Raw genomic sequence first — 22,601 nt, 5'->3', positions numbered from 1 at the left:
GAACATATAGAATACTTTTATTTTCGTCGTAAGATATGATTATACTTGCATTACTTTGTTACAAATTGATACATTTATCTACAGTTTAAAAATAATAATCTAGTCTAATAGAATATTACAGGCTCGAATACTACAAAATACAATTTTATCATATTTATGGATATACATATCTCTATTTCGTAAGTATCTGTCAAAATGTTAGCAATTTTAAATATTTTTTGGGAATTGAGTGATTAACTGGTCGCTAGTTTACAACACTTTTGATATGAATGTTACAGGTCACTAATACTATTTTCATATTAACGATGGTAAAACTTCTTTACTATAAAGAACAGTGAGTGTATATATATTTTATATATACGTATATATGTATATATAAAATATATATTGTTAACTATCCCTGATATCACAAGGCTTGTTTTGTGCAAAAATAGTAATACTTGTATAATATTTTATTCTTACAGTGCATAGCAGCCATATATTAATGGCTTTCATAAATATGTTTTTTTTTTTCAACAACACAGCTGCTATGCGTATGTGTATGCAATATATATTTATATGCACATACGTATATATAACTATGTAACTAAAATCGTTTTTATTTTACTATAAAATATTTATTCTAATACAGAGAAAGTTTGGCACTTTCTTTGGCAATCTGAAAATGGTTAAGCACATCACCTTTAGTACCTTATTTTGATATCTATCTCATTTCCTGGATACGAATATATTCTTGGTGCATCTTTATAGTTTTAAGTATTTATTTGTAAATAATGAATTCTCTGTCTACTATTTACCTGCATACGAGGGTTACTATTTATATTTCGGGAATAGGAACAAATAGTTAAACTGCGAATATATTTTTATTGGTTTTCAAAGTACTCGCCACGATGATTGATACACTTTTGCATACGCTTAAACCAATTTTCAAAGCATTTATTCCATTCCGAATGAGGTATCTCCAAAATATGATTTTTGAACGCTTCAATAGCTTCTTCGGGCGATGAAAATCGTTGACCACGCAGCAGTTTATTCTTCACGAATGGGAACAAAAAGAAATTAGATGCCAAATCAGGGCTGTACGACGGATGACCCATCAATTCGATGTTTTGAGTGCTCATAATCTCTTGTTTGAGCCGATGTGTCAGAGCTCGCATTGTCATGATGAAGAACAATCCGGCGTCTCTTGTTTGTTTTCCTTATTTCACCGAAGACTTCTGGCAAACAGATGGTTGTGCACCACTCAGAATTTACTGTTCTACGATCCTCTAGAGGCACTGTTGCAATATGACCAGTTTTTCCGAAGAAACAGGCCATCATTTTCTTTGAAGTGCTTCGTGCGCGAACAACTTTTATTGGATTTGGTTCATCTTGGAACACCCATACAGTCGACTGCTGCTTACTTTCGGGCTCATACGAATATATCCATGATTCGTCACCCGTCACGATTTTATAAACGTCTTTTGAAGCACCGCGATTGTATTTCTTAAGCATTTCCGTATGACGAAATGTTCTGAGTACGTATATCGTCAAAAATGTCAAACTTTACGATGGAACCGTCAGATAGACTCACATGACATCAGTGTTGCAAAGTTCCCGAAATATAAATAGTAACCCTCGTATTTACCTGCATACAATATTTTCATGTCATATTAAATACTACACTTTAATATTTGGCTAATTTTTATAAATTGTAAAAAATGATATCAGATCTCAATATAAATTAAAAATCTTTGTTTCTTTTCATAATTAAATAAATAAATTACGCGGTCGTTTTGAAATTTTCCTGTGTGAAAACACAAAGATAAATAATCAAATATAGAGACGCAATCACATTAACATTTCTTTACTTACCAATATCGTTTCAAATACATGTTTTTTATGAAGATTCTCTTTGATAAAATACTCTTTGAAGACGTATTCGAAAGTAATTGTTATCTATTTAAAGAATCGGAGGCCCTTTGGTCAGGTTTTTGTTTGTCATTATCACAATCTTCCTGACAACTCGGACTAGATAATCTAATAGGTTTAATAGACTTTAATTTCGTGGTTCCGCCATATCGGAAATTCACATCGCTACAAGTGTCAAGTGGATGTACAGTCCCTGTTAGATTCGTTAACGAATCGTTACTCGTAACTTCGAGCTTACTGGTGGGAACCTTCTTTACGGATCCTAATTCATACGTAGACTTTGATTTTAACTTAAGTTTTAATGGCAACGATATCGATTTCTCCAAATTGGTAGCCGGAACTTTTAAATTGTTCTCGTTTTGCGGTTGTGGATTGTTAACCAGATTCATAGTATCCGTAATTTGAATGTCAATGTTGACCGTTTTGGGGTCATTTTCATCATTGTTACCTCTCATAGTTTGTTCCGAGTATTCGTTTCTAAGAGCCGCTAACTGTGCGCGCTGCTTTTGTATATGATTGTGCGAATTCGAAAAGAACGAAGAGACTTTCTCTAATTTTGTCGCTAGATTGGGTTGACTCAAAGTCGATTTTAAAGGATACGGTGTATCCATACTATTATTTCTAATAATATTTTGAGATTCTCTACCGGTAGAATTACTTTTTATCATTCCGTATTTGTTGTCCTCGATAACTTTCAGAGGATACGATTTAGTGCTTGGATTTCGTCGTTTCTCCACCATATTCAGCTGTGCAATTATCCGACGAACTTCGCCTGATACTTCGATATCGGCACGTGTATCCACTAATTGCTGAATAAACGCGCCTAATGTGGCTACTGTTACTTCAAGACTGCGATTCTGAGACTCGAATCTATGGATAGTCGCTTGTTGCATCGAGCGCGCCGTTTCGAGTCTGTGCAAATTGCTCATAGTAATCTGTAATGTAATTTCCAGCATTATAATAATTTATATTAAAAAAGAAAACTATGTATTATGCATACACGAATATTTTAAGAATCGAAAATCAAATCTTTTAATTATTTATAATAGATGTTACATTTTGTATTACCTCAAGTTGTTCGCTAAGTTGTGTGACTTCTTGTGTGAGTTGCTTGTTCTGGAATTTGAATTTCTCCAAATTCTCCATTTGTGGTTTCACTGAGATCATTTCCTCTTGAAGCACTTGATATTCCACTCTGTATTCGTTTAATTGTTTTGAGATTTCCAAATCAGGATAAAATACACGTTTCATTATGCGATCCAAACTTTGTTTGTCCACTGCTGGCACACGTGTCTAAAATCAACATAATAAAGATGACACTTGTATAAAAATTTATTTTTGAATATAATTTGATATTCCACATACTTTGAGATATTCCATAATTTCTTCGAAGTTATCGCAGCATAATAATTGATCTTGATGTTCTTCTAATAATGCAACCGATACACGAAAGAGGACTTCGGAGTTTTCCAGAAAAAGTAGATCTGAAAAAAAATTAGTTATTTGAAAAAACATAGAAAACCAATTTTATAAATTAAATAGATGCAAATTAAAGTTAAACAGATAAAAAAATATTGTTCTTACCAAAAACTCTGGTCACAAAACCTAAAGGAAATTGGCTGGCAAATAAAGTTAGCAACCACGGAGCAGCATATAATGTAGGCGAAACTTCATGTTTGTCAAAATGATTATAAATTGTTGGTAAGCGGTCGTGTAACAGTCTAGAGAGCTGATACAAGTGCAATTGCAATGCTGCCATATCTGGCAAATACAATTTTCTAAGTCCTCGGCGAAACATCAAATGTCGTAATAAGAAAAAGGCTTGATCCTCTGCCATCTAATAAGAAATTTAAAAACATAATATGTAACATGAAAACTAATTGTTATAAAATAAATACAAAATTACCGTAGAATTAAATATAAATCAAAATTGTACTCACATGCAATAGAAGTACTCCGGCGACGAAACTGAGGCCTTGACAATAACCAACTTCGTGATCCAACAAAGAATAGGCTTTTAATAAATTGAAGAGTGCTAACTGACCAGGTCCCAAAGGTGAGCTAAAGTACGGATGATTCGGGAACGTTCTCCCCAAATCAATAAGAATAGCATGCTGTTGCGATGTGAGTTGCTTCAGGAGTAATTCGTAGGGTGTATTATAATTTGGAAAATTTTGAGTATCTATAGGCGGTTGTTTTAAGCAGAATTGTTCTGCTAGAAATTGCCAAACCTCACCTCTCTTTCCTTTCGGTACACCTACATTTAAAAATATTCATTGTATATAGTAAGAATCAAAAGAAAATGTTTTTTAAACTTTAGAAATATTGTATTTAATTACTGTGATATCATGTTTCTAATTACCTTGTTTGATAGCGTGCAAAAGCATTTGATTATCACATTTAGTGGAGACTCGCGATTCCTTACTAACAAGAAGATCCCAAACTTCTACCACTTCACGTGCACAGCTACTGAGTTCGTCATATTCCAGTTTAATTCTTTTTACCGTTGCTTCCTCTTGACGTTCTGAAATTTCAGCAGAAAATTGGCTACTGTAAAGTATCATTATATATATATATATGTATATAAAATGTACAATCAAAAAATTAATATGACATTTGCAGATACATAAAAAAATTTTACCTCTAAGCTTTGCATTCTCCTTTTCCATTCTTATGAGTATTAGTTGTTGATTAATCGCTTTCTTCCACAAATCTCGTAATTCTTGTTTCGTTCTACGTTTAACGGGCGTTTCTAAATTTTTGATGATGCTAACTTTCTCATTTTCTGTGGCGTTGTGATCTTTACTCGGCGTCACGACTCTGTTTAGTATTGTTTGCCGCCACGAACTATTGGTTTGTATCGTGTTACCCCCCTCAGTTTCCGTAGGAGATGTTTTTGGCGAGTTACCAACTTTTAAAAAGCTGTATATTTATACGTAAGAAATATAATAAATATAACAATAAGCGATACAATTGAATGTTGACAGTAAGAAATTGGAAACACAATTTAATTATACTAACATGTCCATCATAGAACTCTTTGGTCCATTATTTATAACTATCTGCTGTTCAGGCGAGACACGTAATGATCTCGGTCTACTAGATTCCGGCGAGATGTCTAATATAGATGGTTGCCTCGAGCTATCTGGACTTTGACTATCATTCTTTTGCATCCTCGTATTCAGATGATTCGAATCGCGCAATTGTGGACCCAAACCAAAATCGTCACGCGAACCTTTCCTCTTCATAAGATTATCAAAGCTATTTGTAAGAGAGCGTTTCGCTTTCATAAATATCGTACTACCAACACCGACGCCTAGATATTGATTGAGAAATTCACTCCTGTAATGTAAAACATTTTATGTTGAAATATCTCATTCATAAAAAATCATTTTCATTTACATCTGTAATATATCATTAGAAGGTTTATATTTATATGTATAGTTGACGCATTACCTATTCTCAGCCGTATCGTGTACATGTCTGGCTTGTTTTAATTCGCAATGTGCACGCAACAATCGCATTAGGAATTGATTTTGACTCGCGGAGCTCGTACTAATGTTACCCGCAGCTTCGGCGCTCTTATACTTGCTCACAACAATCTCCTGCTCATCCTCCGGTAATAATTCCATACGCGATAAGATAATGCTTTGCACTTTCTTATCATTTTGTCCTAAAAATATCTCATGTATAAAATCAAGTAATTCAATACTTCTCTAGAATGTAATCGATACAAATATTTTACCTTCAATCTCCTGACATAGTTTATTGTACCAGTACATGGGACAATGATCACAAGAAAATACAGAATACTTTTCCTTTCTCGTGATAGTATTGGTTGTAACAAAAGCTTGGCTAATTGCTGCAAAGAAAATTGAGAAATAGAAATTATTATCGAATACGAAAAAAATCAGAACTCTGACAATACAAAAAAAATAATAGTTCATGTATTTTATTATATTATAAAAAAATGTTGAAAAATCTTGCCTGCAACAAGATCATCCGCGACTGATCCAGATTGGCATTTGAAGACGTATCCGATGAAGCATTCCGATTCTTTGCAAATAAATCCAAAGTGATCCGGATTTTTCGCACCTTGCGCACAACTGGCTATGTCCTTTAATTGCTTGTGTAGAAGAACCTGCTTTCTGTCTGGACTAATCAATCTCAAATCAATCCGCCCTACCTGAAATATAAAATTTACATACACATACTGTAAAAATTTCACACAAAAATAAATCTAAAAAAATTGTTTTTCTATATATAAACAATTTTTTTTATAAATAACTTTAGATGTTAATGATAATTGCAAGATGATTAACAAAAATAACAAAAGCAAAAAATTAAAATAAAGATTTTTTCGTACTTGAAACAGCATAGTACGATTATGCTCATCGTTTCCTTTAATAGAATTAGAATCTCTCCTGCCATTTAAAACGCTGCCGGTAGACGCCGCGCGACTTCGCATAACATCAGGTACAGTGATATTAGAATTAGCGGAAGATTCGGACATTTGATTCTCATCACGACTGTCATTTTCCATGAGATTAGTAGTTGTTCTTGGAAAAGTTTCCACGGAACTGCTTAAAACTGGCGGAATTCCAAGCGGATTCACATTTGGAATTATACTGTTTTTCGACACGTTCTCGATACTGCCTGATTCGCTAGCGGTAGATTCCTGAAAACGTAACGGTATACCTTCATTTACCATAATGTACTTAGCAAAGATCGAATCGAATTAATTTGTTCGTATTAACTGCAATATATAGATACGTAAGAAATTTTTCTTAATCATTCATCATCAGAAAAGAACAATGGTAGAAATTAACATTTAAATATTTATATTTATAATACACATTATATATAAATCCTAATTTAATATGCACAGATGTTTAATATTGAACGGCATAAGATAATTCTTACCGTACTATTTCTTCTATTAATGGAAGACATCAAAGCTTGGCGTTTCAATCGTTGACAATCTGACAAAAGATTGCTCGTCGAAGACCTGGTTTTCTCGATTCCATGAACGCGAAATTTTATTAAAGCGTCATCAATGAAGGATTCCGGTACTTTTGGATGCGATACTTTAATTTTGCCAACGTAGAATACCTGAAATTCAAATGTCGGAAAATTGGATTAATTTTTAAATTACAGAGCTACAAATAAAAAAAATTACATAAATTAATTTTTTTAATATATGTATGTATATACTTTTTCTAATATATTTTTTAATAAAGATTACATATATAATTTTTTTCTAATACTTTCTAAAATTTGTTCTATTAAATAAATTTTTGCATAAACTGTCGCCGTGTATTAAAGATCCACGTGCGATAACAAACATTTATATTTTTCATTATACGAAAGGAAAAAGAAGACCTCACCTCGAAAAATTGGGAAGAACTTGGAGATATATCGGCCCCTATAGACGTCAAAGTAGCAGCGCTGCTTTGTGAGCGTTGCGGCAAATCCTTATCTCTCTCCATTCTCTGGGCTGCCGAATGTTCCTTCATGTCTCTTAAAAACTGTTGAATCTGCAAATGAAACAAACATAATCATGGCATTACGTAATTGTGATCAATCGTGATGCATTCGCTATCTCAAAAAGTTGTATCTATTTGAAAGGAGCTACACAAACCATTGTAAAAGGAAACTGTATAAAAAGGAGCAAAAATAATTCCTCTCTATTTTGTTAAAATAATTTACGTCAGATTTCATTCAAATTAATATTAATTACCATATATATAGAATATATTTTTTAAAAATAATAAATATAATATATTAAAGATATGATTTATGTATCAATTATATTGTTAAATTTATTAAGTAATTTTTACTTTTTTATTTTGTATACTGTTCTTGTTTTATCTATGCAAAAATGGTTTTATAATGAAACATATGTGTGCGTGATTTTTATTATTACAATTTTTTAAATTATTTTATACGAGATATCAATTCATCATTAATGATGGATGCATAATGAAATTTATTCTGCTTGAGAGTATATTCTCACAAAAAAATGTCTGATTTTTTAGAAATAATTCAAAATGCAACATTTCGTTGTGTCGGGATCTCATTAATATACTAAACAGATTTCGCAAGAAAACGTGCATCGAACGTGGTCGACGCGGCCGTGGACCAAAATAACTCATTTTAGCACTCGTGGACTGCATGGCTCTCATTCTCCGTCTTTATTAGTCTTCTCTTTCACTCTTACTCTCATCTAGTTTCTTCAACATCTGCTACTCATCATATTTGCGACTTCGTCCAAAGATATTTCCATTTAATTCCAGGATACATATAAAAAAATCCAGACAATTGCACAAAAATAAAATATATTATATATAAAAAAAAATAACATAGCACATTCATTTTTGGATCAGATATAGTTTAGAAAAATTAATTAAAATTATAGACAATATTATAATAAAATAAATAAATGCAGCTTGTGGCTATGAAAATTATGTATTCATGCATTCTAAGATTAAATGTATGCATTGTGTTCTTCTATCCTACGGTAATTTTTATGCATTTCCGCGATATTTTATTTCCAAATTATTGAAATTTTGATCTTTTTAATATTAGTTGTAATAAAGATTGCGAATAAAATATTAATTTCGTCGAATTTGTTTAACTTCTTCGCGTTGTTACTATTATTGAATATTTGCATTCTCACATTATGTTTCGACGTGGGAGTGAGCGCGACATAATTTTTCTAATGAGTTCTTCCAAATGACGATGAAAATTATAGAGGACAAGATCATATATTTATACTTATGACAATGATGAAGACGATCTAGTTTTCTACAATACTATAGTACTATAATATAATCATAATTTTTGTCGACGACGACGTCATGTATAAACGTCAAGGAATGATAATCAACGAAGTTATCTCGCGACCATAAATATTTGATTACTTTTACTATACGGGAAAGCAGGATTGTGTCTGGCAACACAGAATGCAGATAGTTGCTTAATAGAAGGGCTTCTCGTATCCAATTAAGGTACGTGCTTTGCTTTATTATGTCCCCTCTTGTATTTCCGTGATGTACACTGTTATTGACATTCAATACGAACATCACATACATATACATATATATACGCGCGATTCTTTGTTAAACTTATCTATCAACTCTTTGTTATGATCTGTGTATGCAGTAATTTTGGATTAATAGATTAAAAATGTGAAATAATTACTTTATTATATGCGGAGAAAGAAGATAAAGAGAATAAAAGTGGAGAAATATGAAAATTTACATCTTGCAATTTTATAATATAAGAATAGACACTTTTCACATTACAATGTACTCCAAAAATTATCGTCTTTTGTGTACATCGCATGTGACATATTTGAAATAAATAAAAAAAAATACATTTGTCATTGTAATGTATATTATGCAGATTTTACAAAATAAAAGCAATGGTTGTAATTTTCAGAAGAATAAAAGCATTTAATTCCTTTGACAGCAAAGAAGCTGTGCATATATTTTTTGTTGAATAAGAACAATTCGTCGAACGATGAAAATAGACACGTTCAGACTCTATTGATGCTATGTTTTTCTAGCACTTGGCACTTTGTGCGTTCCCGGTGTACACGCTCGACTTTGTCTCTGATCCCAATTGATCGAATTAAATTTGTTGGTGTACGTCATCCCCGATGATGCACGAATCGATGTCGTGAACGTGGCGATTAGATTCACGTGCGAGGGAGCAAACTTAATGCGTGCGTGAAGCCGAGTTTCGTTTCAATTGAGACGATTGCCCGAGGATACTCGGTTGTTCATTTATAGATATATTTCTATTCAAGGATGAGATGGCAATGCAGATTGCGCACAAAAAAAAACATACAAAGATTAATTTTTTCCTTCGTCTCTGATTCATGTCTCCTACTCTGATTCTTAGTTGATCAAAAATATATAAAAAAATAATAATAATTGTCAAGGAAAACTATTTCTATATTTTTTAAATTATATGCAGTTTATTAAATTTGTAATTTGATATAGTTTTTTTTGAGATTATTAAATAAGTCCTTTGCTGCTATATTGTATTAAATATTTATACTTCACGAAAGGATTAAGATAATTGTTTAATAATAATTGAAGTATTTAAACATGTTAACAAAATAGTTATTATTATTGTATTCTCATTCTTCAGAAAAAAATTAATGTTATTAATACTATTAATATACTCTATTAGGAATACTACCTACGTTTTCCAGATTAATTAATATAATGTTATATACATACATCTATAAACACACACACACACACACACACACACACACACAAAATAAAGAAGATTATTTTAGGATGTATGCGTGCAGGTGTGTCTCAGGGTCGCGCATAAAAAAACAGCAAAAGAGAATGTATTAAATATAAAAAGTTAAATGTTAAATGATATCAAATCAATAAAAAGTAATTGCAATGTATAATGTATAACATACGCTTGTCTACTTAACATAAATATCCAATTACATCACACAAACGAGAATCCACATACAGAATTGTAATGTCTAGAAGCAGCACATAGGAAGTAAATATCTACATGTGCGGAAAAAAATAATTATGTCGTATGTCTTTAAAGCAATTCCTATTTTATCTCGTGGCCAATTACTATTATATACTGCGAAGACATTTTCCGTCAGAAGAAATTGCTGCAATGACAATCGTGAAATACAATATATAGCATAAAGGTTGCAATGCAAGGAGCTAATTTATTCCTCGTGCGAATCTTTTTCTGTATACCAGGACGCGGGAAAGAACCAATTATTGTCTTTCTTTCTCCCACGAGCGACCTCCGACTGTATAATGCCTCATTAGCAGTCACAACACGAGACTTATGTAAATGCATATTCTGGAGATGAGACTAACAACGTATCAATTATTAATAATTAACGATAATAGAATAAGTGTGTCACCTTCGCGTCGACATTCGCCAAGCAATCCACAAAATGGGATTCCCCGTATAATTTTAGCAGATAGAATTTAAATAGCAATTAATAACATTGTTGGAAATGTCAGATCTGGCAGCTTCTTTAATTATTAAAGAAACTTGTTTCTTTTCTACAAAACTCTACTTTGCGCTATGTTGGTAACTGTGTTGATACAAACTGACGATTTGATAACACAAAATACCACATATTAAGTCGAGATGTATCTAGGTATTTTATGCTTGACACTAGAGGCAAAAAACACCTGCTTTTCAAGCAAATATTAATTCTCCGCATAATTATATCCAGGCAAATTAATGGTCCTAATTCGAACAGTCGAAATTTCATCCGCAAAGTTATTTAAGCATTATGATCGATGTGTATTACAATATATACATATGATATTTGATAAATTTGACAATCATTTGTAGATCAATATTTCAATCCGCATCTAATTATTTATTTGATGTAAATTTGTTTTTATATAAATCGATGAAGCTTTTAAAAAAATTAACACATCTTTGCGTATGACAGAGAAAATAATTTATATATGGTACATCTTGTAAAATTGTGCACTTACTGAAATGTCTTATTGTTAATCAAAAAAGTAATTATTCATTTAAATAAAGTTCTACAATCTCATTTTTTAAAATAATATTAGAGGATGAAGTTAATAATATGTAATTCTTATATATAATAAATCACGTATAAATTATGAATCAATTTGGATTTTAAAGTTCTCTGAAGTTAATTTAATCACAATACATTGTACATTGATATTACGTAAAGTTGATTTCTACTGCAAAGAGAAGACTAACAGATGTTCAAAGCAAAATCATAAATTTATCTGATCACAATTGCAATAATAGTTGCGTTATTGAGATGCAAAACAGCGACAGATATAATATGCGCGTGCCGGAAGGAAATGTATTTTTATTGAATTTATTTTATTGAGAAACAGTGTCCTTCTCGATGCGTAGATGGAAATAATTATGTTTCTCGGAAAATCTTGAAGCGCAATGGATGTAACGTATAAACGTTTGTCTTGTACGTGACCGGTGAGATGCAACAATGGAACTGCAAACTGGGAGTACGAATAATCTCGGGGAAAAAAACTTACTCGCCATGTTCGTCTGCCTACATTTGCATAAAACGAAGTAAACACAAAGTTGACGAAACGAAAAGAAGAGACATTAGCCTACGAATAGTATTTCTCAATATTTTCATATCTTATTTCTTCGATCTGCTTTCGGTTTTATATTTTTTTGAATGCTGCCTTTTTCTCTATTCTTTTCATGATTTTTTTTTATATCTAATCTTTTCTCACAGACGTAAATAGGTACTTATACACATGTACACGGAGAGAATTTTTTCTTAGAATTTATCTTAAAAATCATGGTAATCGTGGGATAATATGGTATTGAAAGAATTGTTTAATTGTAAGTTTCTCTGATTAATATTTACCACAATAAAAGATCTTAATATCTACCGCAATAAGATATGAAATCCGTTCGATTAATTTTATTATGTACATAATAAAATTTAGTATGTATGTACATATATTAATATTTTTATTGTGATAAATATTAATCAGAGAAACTCTTATAAAATTCTTGCGATACCATATTGTCCCACGATCACTATGATTTTCAGGGTAAATTCTAAGAGAAAATTCTTTCCGTGTACTAATCATATAGAATTAATTTTAAAAATAAAAAGATATACCATTTATTTAAAAGTTTTCTACATTTAAATTATGTTTTTCACATTTTAGAAATGTGCGTAACTTCTTGGAATATCGTACGACTCGTGCTGATTGTTGTATTATTGATGACGATGATAAATTAATTGGCTTGATCATTCAATTATGTCATCATTTTACCATCAGATCATCGTTCGTATTATTATTTATCGCGGTCCCAGGAACAACATGCGAAGATCACATTGACGTCACAAATACGTCATGTAATTGATGCAGTTGCTCCTAATAATTGATACAAAAGTTAATGCAGATTTTTATAGGATAATAAGAAAATAAACAATCATGAAATTTCTTTTCTTATATATAGCAATTATCGTGACACGTGTTCGCTCGTTTGCACGTGTCAAGCATATATCATCGCGCACGCAAATGATGCGCTCATGTGTAAAGGCCTTAATTATAATTAGGCTTGTGTAAATTGTTTTGACGAGATTCAGTATCGGATTGGGTTTTAAAGGATGTAGAAATTTGTTCCATATATATGGGATTACGTGTCTGCGTGAAAAATAGTCTCTCCTCACAGGAGAACTTTGGACCAAGACTTTGGCACGAATTAGTGGAGTACTTTGGCCCAGACTTTGACTAAGACCTTTCGGGAAATTCGTCTATAAATGAAATAACAAAGTAATAGAAGTGGAGCTTTCAGAGCTAAATCGCGCATGTTATTAAATTCGCGATAAAGTATTGAAAAAAATGTGTCGAAGAATTTCGAAGAGAAACGATCGGTAGAAACCTTCGTGCTTCTTACGAGAAAATCGGAACACGGTCAGTCAACGGTCTTTGGCATGCTAGCTTGGGATTTCACGTCGCTTGTCCGACGATATAAATTTAGACTGCTGTACGCTCGTTTTGCGAAAATACGCCTTTCCTTGCTAACGGAAGGAAAGAGGAAAGGAAGAAAGAAAGAAAGAAAGGGACGGAGCTTGGTGAAATTGAAACAAACCTAACGAGGAACGAAACAATGTAACCAAAAATACAAAAAATTCACTTGCCAGACAAGTCAAGTAAAGAAGATTTTAAGAAAAAGTTTGCCGCGCCTACTTTCTACACCTGGCTCTAATTAGTCCATTTCTTACCTGGAATGTTTGTGTTTGCATATCAGAGTTTTGTTTATTTAACCGAAAATGGTTCTGCAAATTTTTTCGTAGAAACTCGATTATATTTTAATTTTATTTTTTAGCTCTCGACATTGCTTCCGGTTTACTTTTTTTCGAATTTCGTATGTTAAAAATGCATGAAAATTTGCATATTTAGATTTGCTAAAACACAAGAAAGATTCATAAAATAAAATATGAATAATTCTATTGATAAAGGGTTAGTTTTGCAATTAATTTTTCATTTTTAGCTAAAATGCAACCGATGAATATAAAGAAAAAATAGACAAATTTTTAATGTCACTCGCAAAATGATTATTTAATCTTTGGGAAGGATAGAGCGATGAAGCGAACGATAATGACTGCGAACAGATTTGACGATAAGAAATTTATGGTGACAAATGCACGATGAAGGAAATTAATAACGTCGTCGTTCGTCGTGACGTATTGAAGCGACACGTTCCACTTACAATAGCACCGACTTAGCTTTAATTAACCCTTTGCCGCGCGTGTCGTCAGCAATTACAGCGAAATTCCTTGGCATCCTTGATGAAGGATTCAAAGTGAACAAAGTGTTTAATTTGTTTTATGTAATTATCGCATAATTTTAGATAAATATCAGTGTTATGGACAATATACAGCATATAATTGAAATTACACTTTCATGAACCTTAGGTGGTTTCTTTTTACTTTTATCAAAAGTGTTATCGAAAGTGCAACAAACAGACGTCTTCGAAAAATCCTTTATATTAGCTGACAATAAAATCAAATATTAAAAGAAAACATTAAAAGAGAATCTTTTTTCTAAATTTAATTTAAACGTGTGTGCGCACTCTTATAAAATAATAAAAGAATAATCTTGAGAATAATCCCTGGTTTCGGAATTTTTATTAGAGAAAAAAATGTATTCTACATATATCTCTCTTATATATAATTGTAGAGATATTCGAAAAAACTAGTATCAGGGGAAAAAGAACTTTTATTCTTATTAGGTTATATCTATTTAATTTTGTTCCATATATTGAATGCTATCTTTTTTATGAATGGATAATATTTTAATTCTCATTTAAATATCCCATTCGGGATTACAATTAATAAATACGTTTCAATCCCTATATATTTTTCATTATTTTATCATATATATTTCATTATTTAATCACATTATATCATATATTATATATGTATGTTGAATAAATTTGTTGCTGTAATAAAAATTCCGAAAAAGGGATTATTACCTTATTATTTCAAGAGTGCGCACACACGTTTAAATTAAAACTTCGAAAAAAAGAATTCTCTTTTAATTTGTTCTTTTAATATAAAGAATTTTTCGACGACGTCTGTTGCACTTTCTTTCGAAGAAATAACTTTTGATGGGAACGATAAAAAGCTACGTCAGAAAATTGCGACGGTAAAAAGGAAAATTACGTAAAATGATTTTAAGAGGTCACAATGTACGGCTAAATAATTCATCGAGGTATGCAGTTTCGCTAAAACTATCAATTTGACGACGAGTGCACGCGCATAGCACGCTATGCACAACGTTAGCTATCAGATGCTCGACGCTTATGTAATTACGAAATTTACGTAACTCAAAAATATACCATATCGAATACGAATTGAATACGAGCATTGAAAAGGAAAGAAGGAAAATACGTGCAGCTACGGCACGGCTTTACCTAGTCTCAAAAGCGGGTAAACACACGTTCGCGCATACAAATAGCGAAGGATGGTCTATCGATGCACTCACCAAGGGCTTTTTGACAGCTGTACTGGCATCGCTGTAAGACGTGACCTTCATGTAGGGACTGGAGGCTGACATCGGTACCGTTATCATCTTAATTTTTCAGGCTTTTATCTCACGAGATAAACTCTTGGGAGTTTTTATTTTACTGACTTCATGTAAAGAATTTATTTGCACACTTTACTCTATGTACTCAGTTATCTGTGTATTTGTTTCAAGTCGTCGAGATGTCATTGACCGCAATCAAATTTGAAAATCAGGATCTTTGAGATTATAACTGTGCATATGTCCGCATTATCTTCCCGTTGAAATTTTCTCCTGCCAGGAGCATTAATTGTTTCTGATAATTAAATTTATAATTTATAAAATAATAAAATTGGATAAGAAGTAGACGAAGAAACCGAAGAATATAAAAGTGGATCTGATCGTGTAAAAGTTTGATTCGAATAAAGCTAATCACGCGAGTATAATTGAAAATTTGGACAACTCCAAATATCCTTTTAATATCTTTGCGTGAATGGGAAGAAGACAATTGATAGACAAATCTAATTCGCAAGCAATTTAAATCGAATTAACTTGCAACTTGCTCTTGACAGTCACATTCAGCTTTTCATATTTAATATAATCAAATTGCAATACTATCAATTTCTTTTTAACAACAAGGCTCTTCTATTTCTAGAAACTCGAATCTATTGATGGAAGTTGAACTGTATCACTATCTTTTTTCAATCGAGTTATTGTGTCGGCGAAAAATAGAGAAAATTCCGAGTTACCAAAAACAAGCGCGACCTAAAACTAATCTTGTTTTCTCGCGGCACTTGCAAAATGTGTTGTTTTCGTAGTTTACGTTAATACGCGTTACGTCGCTCGTCTTTGCTGACGGTCGAGCAAACATAGACTGACATATGAGAGCGCCGCGACGCCACGAGACGAATGAAACGCTCGATTGGTGGTTGCGTGCTGTCAGGTAACGCGCGCGCGATCCCTGTTTAGCATGCCCAATATTCCTCAAACGTTTCCACATACGTGGAAAGACAGTAGCGTAGCTAAATCGACCCGAGGTCAAAAATTCACCAGTCAACAATCGCGATTTTCCGAATAATTTCGGGGACAAAATAAAACATAAACTTATTTTTTCAAAAACAATTAAGGCTGACAAATTTAATGCAAAATCTAAGATTAATAAATTTTAATTGGTCGAGAGAAAGAGAGAGAGAGAGAGAGGTATGACATAAATCAACAAATTAAAATTAAATTTTAATAAAAGACAAAATTAATTGCACCGTTTCTAAATCGATCCGAGGTCAAAAATTCGCGAGTCAAAAATTGTGCGATTTTCAGAATAATTTGTGGGACAAAATATATAATATTTGCCACATATATCTTGTTAAAAAACATATTAAGGCTATATTTTAAAACCAACAAATTTAATGCAAAATCTTATTGATGATCAGTCTAAAATTAATAAATTTTACTTGATCAAGAAAGAGAGGTATGACATAAAATTAAAATAAATTGAAATAAAATGTTCAATAAAAGAAAAAATGAATAGCACCGTTTCTAAAATAAATATAATATTAATTTCAGATCTATCTTCGATTCCTAGATACGTGTCAGATGCTTGTACGCGCCTTATCATATGTTTTCTCTCGTTTATTATGCAGCAACTCGTCGCGGTTTATATACTCGTATTATCACAGCAGTATGTCTTTTGTAAACGAAGATGAAGCAGCGAGACGACAGCATACACTTACACTAGGTACAAGCGATGTATAATCGGTTCGTTTCACACAAGCGATCGCGACTGTGTTTGGAATAGGGCGATTCCTGTCTGGGAATGAAATAAGAATACAAATTGCGTGCCGGTGAACCATGAAGGAACCTTTCGTTTCTTTTTCTTATACTTGCGTAAGCTATGTAATATACATTATACATTACTGTTACGATCTCGTGAAGGACACGTATCACGTCATTTTTGTGACTTATGCACTCAACGTTGAAAATTATCAAATAAAAATGTGAAAATATATATATACGATCGCAAAATTGTGTTAGATAGTATCGAAGAAATTGGAACAAAAATTTTCAAGACTATATTATTACGAATATTTTTCTAATCGATCAATACGATTCGATCATTCGATAATTAATGCTGTTTCACTCATTAAAATATATGTGTAAGCAATTGTTTAATATATTCCTGTTTTAAAATAATTCGCAAAAGGTTAAAAACACATATTTTATCACATCTGCATCATCTTTTCTCAATAATATATAATTATTATACACTTTGCAAAAAACGTTGAAAATTATCAAAAAAAAATATTGTATGAAAATATGATAAGTTGTGTTCAGTATCAAAGAAATTGAAAAAATTACAAGACTATTATTATGAATATTTCTAATCGGGATCAACACTATTTAATCATTCAATAATTAATGTTGTTTCACTCATTAAAATATGTGTAAGCAATTGTTCAATATAAGTATTCCTGTTTTCTTGCCTGCTTTAAAATAATTTGCAAGACGTTCAAAACACATATCTGAATCAGTTTTTCTTAATATGAGTTATTATATAATTCGCAAAGAACGTGACCGGTGATAAAAAAAGATCACGGGATAAAAAACAAATAATCAGAAGATTACTGTTAATAGTTTGCTGAAAAAGTGAACAAATATGTGAATAGTAGTATCTGGAAAATTCCGAGGATATAATCACGTGCATCGTTTGTAAAAACCTTGTAAGGTAAATGTCAACGGCAACAATGACAAAGATACGTAACATTGAATCAGTACAACGATTAAAGACCGATTAACATCGCGTTTATCGATCGTTATATAGAGCTAAATACTGTAATGACTCTATGTTGTTGATTATTGGAGTACACTATCTTCTCGCATCGATTGAAATCAATATATGAAAGAGGAATCATATCGACCATTGCTTTAATAACATTTTAAAAGATTTAAATTTTTAAATGTTAAACTTTGAACATAAATATTGCATAATAAATACTTTAACATTTGTGTTAATCTTATATACATTATTAATCGTTGACATATAATATCAATCGATATATTATGTAAAACACAGAATGTTGATAATTAAATAGTCACACAAATATTTACTGTAACAAATAAGAAATAAAAAATATAATAAATTTATATATGCATATATATAAAGTTATATACATAAAATATTATATTTTGGGATTTTATACGTTGTTTGCGGAAACATGTAACAAATTAATCAATAAAGTACGATAAACTAATCTCCCCGCTAAGTTGATATATTTATTCCTGTCTTGATGCAAAAAGAGAATAACACGCCATTATATCCAGACACATTCGTATTATCTTGTCCACAATGACTCATAATGAGGCATCGAACGAAACATCTAAGTTTATCATATATGAGTTTTGTAATGTATGTTATTAATTGTGATATTTTTGTTTTAATTATCTTCTCACATAAAGAGATTTCGAAGAAATAAATTTAATTCCGCCCAACCTTCTCGTCAGATATAATATAAATATGATGCTATCTGTTGCAATTAATTAATTTTTTTAATCTTTTTAATCTTTTAATATTTATAATGAAACGCGAAATAAATTTTTTTTGTCGTAATCGAGTAAATATTATTCATATATATTAATTTTATTTAGTGTTATATAAATTCGTTTCGAAAAAGTCATTTATTTGTAGATTAAAATTAATTTTTTGGGGAAAAAGTTTTAATGTCGAACGTTTTTTATATAACTATGTAATGTAATACAACCTTGTTTAAGCTGTTTATATGTATGACTCATTTTATATATATATAATTTTAAAATAAAAATAAGAAAAATACAATACTTTAATGATTAATTTTTTTGTTTACTTATTTAACTGTTTGTTTGCTTGTTTACTCGTAAACTATCGTTTAAGTTTAGTACGCGTAAACTAGTTGTTTATACGTAAAACTTATAGCTGATTTATCTTTGCTTTAGCCGAATTAAATAACAGGGCCAAAAGGCAAAATATATTTAATAACAACTTCGAGGCACGCATTATATAATCCTCAGCCAAATCTTTATCATGCATAAACAACACTGCGTGACTAATAAAACTTAAATAACTGCATATCAACTCAGTGTCAGTGATTAATATTTCTCCATAAAAGAAAAAACCGAAGGATAAAATTCGCGAATGAAAATCGTGTAATAATAATAAATATTAAGAGTTCAATTTCCATTCGCTAAAATAAAATGTAGAAATTTTAATATTTATAAATTTGTTTGCAAACAAATTCTTAAAGTTTTTTTAAATAGTCCTGTATTTCAATTTATATCGATTGTTTTGTTAAAATAATAGTTTCAGAAAACAAGTTATTCCGATAAATAATATAAAATATGCATGATATAAAGCAATATATGTAACACATATATAATCTTAAGTTTTACTTGGTTTGAAAATTTGTATAAAATTTATGTATACAAATTTCAAGCTTTGAATTGCAATATTTAGTGCTAAATGTGACTGCCCTAATTTTTGCAACGTGATTTATTCTACCCTATCACTATAAAAAAATATATGTAATATATTACACATAAAAATATATAAAATTACATAATAAATAATAAAATGTAAAATTGCACGATAAATGATAAAAATGTATATACAATTTCATTATTTATATTGTAATTTTACACTTATCATTTAAGTAACTTTGCATATTTTGCATGTAATTTTGTTTTTTTTTAGTGTGACGGAGGGTCACTTACCGCGAAGAAGCGCTTTTCCTCTCTTTTTCAAGCTATCCGATCCGAAAATCAACGTCGGTTTAAAGTCGAGAACTGCTCTCGGTCGACTTTCACTGCGCGAATCGTGAGGCAATAGGAGGCGAGATAAAACGACGCGAGACGAACGAGGCATTCGATTTTTCAAGACTGTCCAGCTCGTGTAACGCGAAAGACGCGACGTGCAATTCGCGCGACAACACCTAATGAATCGTGGGCGATAATCCTGACAATCGTTAAGGACAAACTTAATAATAGTCACGGTGAACAGCCGATATATGACGCCTGTGGACCACGATTGGCTGCTTGGTCGGCAGCGATTTCTCGATGATTGGCCACTTTGCATATGCATATATCGCGATCGACGATGACCGGGAACGCAGACAGGAAACGCGCACTCCGAGTAATTAGTAATTAGAATTTGAGGTTTAGCGTGAGAACGAGCGTAAAAAATATGGACATTCAACGAACTGGCAAAGATTTAAAAAAAAAACTTGCTACGTGTTTTCATAATTATATTAATTATAATAACATATGTTATGTGTTATATATTATTATTATAAAAATTATTTTATCATATATAATGTCACATAAATAATGGCTTAAATTTCTTTAAAATATGTTTATGCTTACGAAACTGACAATGATTTATGAAAGTTTCTTTAAAAAAATACTTTTTGTTTTAATAATTATATTATATGTGACATATATAATAGAATACATTTTTTATAGTAATAACATATGTTATGTGTCATACATATATTATTACTATAAAAAATGTATTCTATTATATATGTCACGTAAATACAATAACGACTTAAATTACGTCAGAATATTTTTATGCTTCAATAAATTTCAATATTTTTTTGTTAATCAAATGTGTGTACAAAATGTGTGAGTGCCTTTATCGATTCTCACACCTATTTATTTCAGCTTGTATGTGTGAGAACTTTTTCGTACAATCTTTCTCGCACACATACATCAAACCGCAATTTCTCGAAATACCACGATAACGAGCTATTGTCGATAGCGTTTTAAACATATAACTCCGTCAATCGCAATTATAGCAATCATAATGATAACGATCGGCAATTGTAGGAACGCTTCCTGTTTACGTGCTCTATGTGCAAAAGTCGCAATACAACCGAACAGCGATGTACATACAATTTAATAAAGCACACACGTTCAAAAACATAACCTAATTTTGCAAGAATTTCGGCAGGATAATTTCGCAAATTGCGTTCTCGTTATCCGATTCGAGGAATCACGCTCGAAGAATGATAAGATATTCTTTCAAGTGTCCTTACCTCGTACACGATTCACTGGCTTTTTCGTAGTCACTAGAAATATACTCCACTTTCGCGAGGGTCCGCTCGATAACACCAGGACGCAGTCCACTCGTCCTTTATTCACCTTGTCCTCTCGTCGTCGACGATCTCGCTCTCCTCCACGTCCTCCACCGTGTCGGTCCACTGGCCGCGCAGCGCATCGCTCAATCAGGACACGCAGGACCTCGGATCATCGGACGCGAAAACGAAGACTGACGGAGAGACTCTGGTCGCGCGCGCACCGCGTCACACACACACTTATACGCGCACATACGCGCACGCACACGCGCGTACTTCACCTGCGTAATACCTTGACTACCTTGATAATATCGTTCTCACTGACAAGACGAAACTCGCTTTAGCTGTCACCGCCGCGACGACCGACTTGCTTTTGTTTACTCTCCTGCCTGCCTCCTGTCAATGGTGTGGGAGACATCCTTTCTTGACAGCTCTCGGCCGCACAACAGGTAGACGTAGATGTCTTCACCCTCTGTAGAATCCAGGCCCAGTGGCGGATTATCATGCTTCGCATCTTATTCGTGACTGGAGATTGCGAAGGAATGCTCCGAAATTTCCAACTCCAGGAGATTATAGGATAGGAGCATCTAGGACACGTGTATCCTTCGATCTGTCTTGCGAATTTTTGATATATTATATATCAATAAAAAGGAATTAAATTTATGACGAGGATTATAATGTCGTTTCGATAAAAATGATTTTCAAAAAATATTTAAAAATAAAATAGCGCGTTCTTGAAATTTTATAATTGAGAACATTGTAATGAGATTTTTTGGGTTGTTACGAGGATCTTTTAGAGATTAATACGTCACTGAACTTCTTTCAAATATTTTTGCATAATAAGATTATCATATTAATAATACTATGTCAATAATTTATGAAATTTTATATTAGGCTCAATTAGGCTTACCGTGAAAGGATGAGTACGTTACATATATCGCGAATTGATGTTTAAATCAATATATCGTTTAATAAATATTGATAATTGCAAGTTATTTGATTCACGCTTCGTATTTACGTGGGATTTTAAACT

General features: G+C 31.8%; 1 protein-coding gene across 7 annotated transcripts; it reads right to left on the bottom strand.

Moving 5' to 3' along the window:
* Window positions 1-22,601, bottom strand: plx (PTB_TBC1D1_like and TBC domain-containing protein plx). 7 transcript variants are annotated; one of them, XR_003821070.2, is made up of 16 exons: window positions 15,450-16,390; window positions 7,299-7,448; window positions 6,835-7,023; window positions 6,278-6,589; window positions 5,899-6,097; window positions 5,657-5,773; window positions 5,368-5,584; window positions 4,933-5,253; window positions 4,553-4,833; window positions 4,274-4,435; window positions 3,852-4,168; window positions 3,496-3,748; window positions 3,277-3,395; window positions 2,980-3,204; window positions 1,855-2,846; window positions 1-1,786 (listed from the first exon to the last, which is right to left on the bottom strand). XR_003821070.2 is itself a non-coding variant. In XM_029312359.2 (16 exons), the coding sequence occupies exons 3-16, from the start codon at window positions 7,425-7,427 to the stop codon at window positions 1,935-1,937; spliced, it is 3,753 nt and encodes a 1,250-aa protein (XP_029168192.1). In that variant the 5' UTR covers window positions 7,428-7,448; window positions 21,530-22,178; window positions 22,479-22,601; the 3' UTR covers window positions 1-1,934. The 7 variants fall into 7 exon arrangements, 5 of the variants coding, with proteins under 5 accessions (XP_029168192.1, XP_029168190.1, XP_029168191.1 ...); XR_003821071.2 differs by having other exon boundaries at window positions 1-1,627; XM_029312359.2 differs by lacking the exon at window positions 15,450-16,390 and adding exons at window positions 21,530-22,178; window positions 22,479-22,601 and having other exon boundaries at window positions 1-2,846.

Source organism: Nylanderia fulva, unplaced genomic scaffold (genome assembly GCF_048542155.1).
Source record: "Nylanderia fulva isolate GAGA-0341 unplaced genomic scaffold, ASM4854215v1 Scaffold18, whole genome shotgun sequence".
Classification (NCBI taxonomy): domain Eukaryota; kingdom Metazoa; phylum Arthropoda; class Insecta; order Hymenoptera; family Formicidae; genus Nylanderia; species Nylanderia fulva.
The sequence above is the reverse complement of the archived record's forward strand: the minus strand, read 5'-3'. Positions and strand labels throughout refer to the sequence as shown.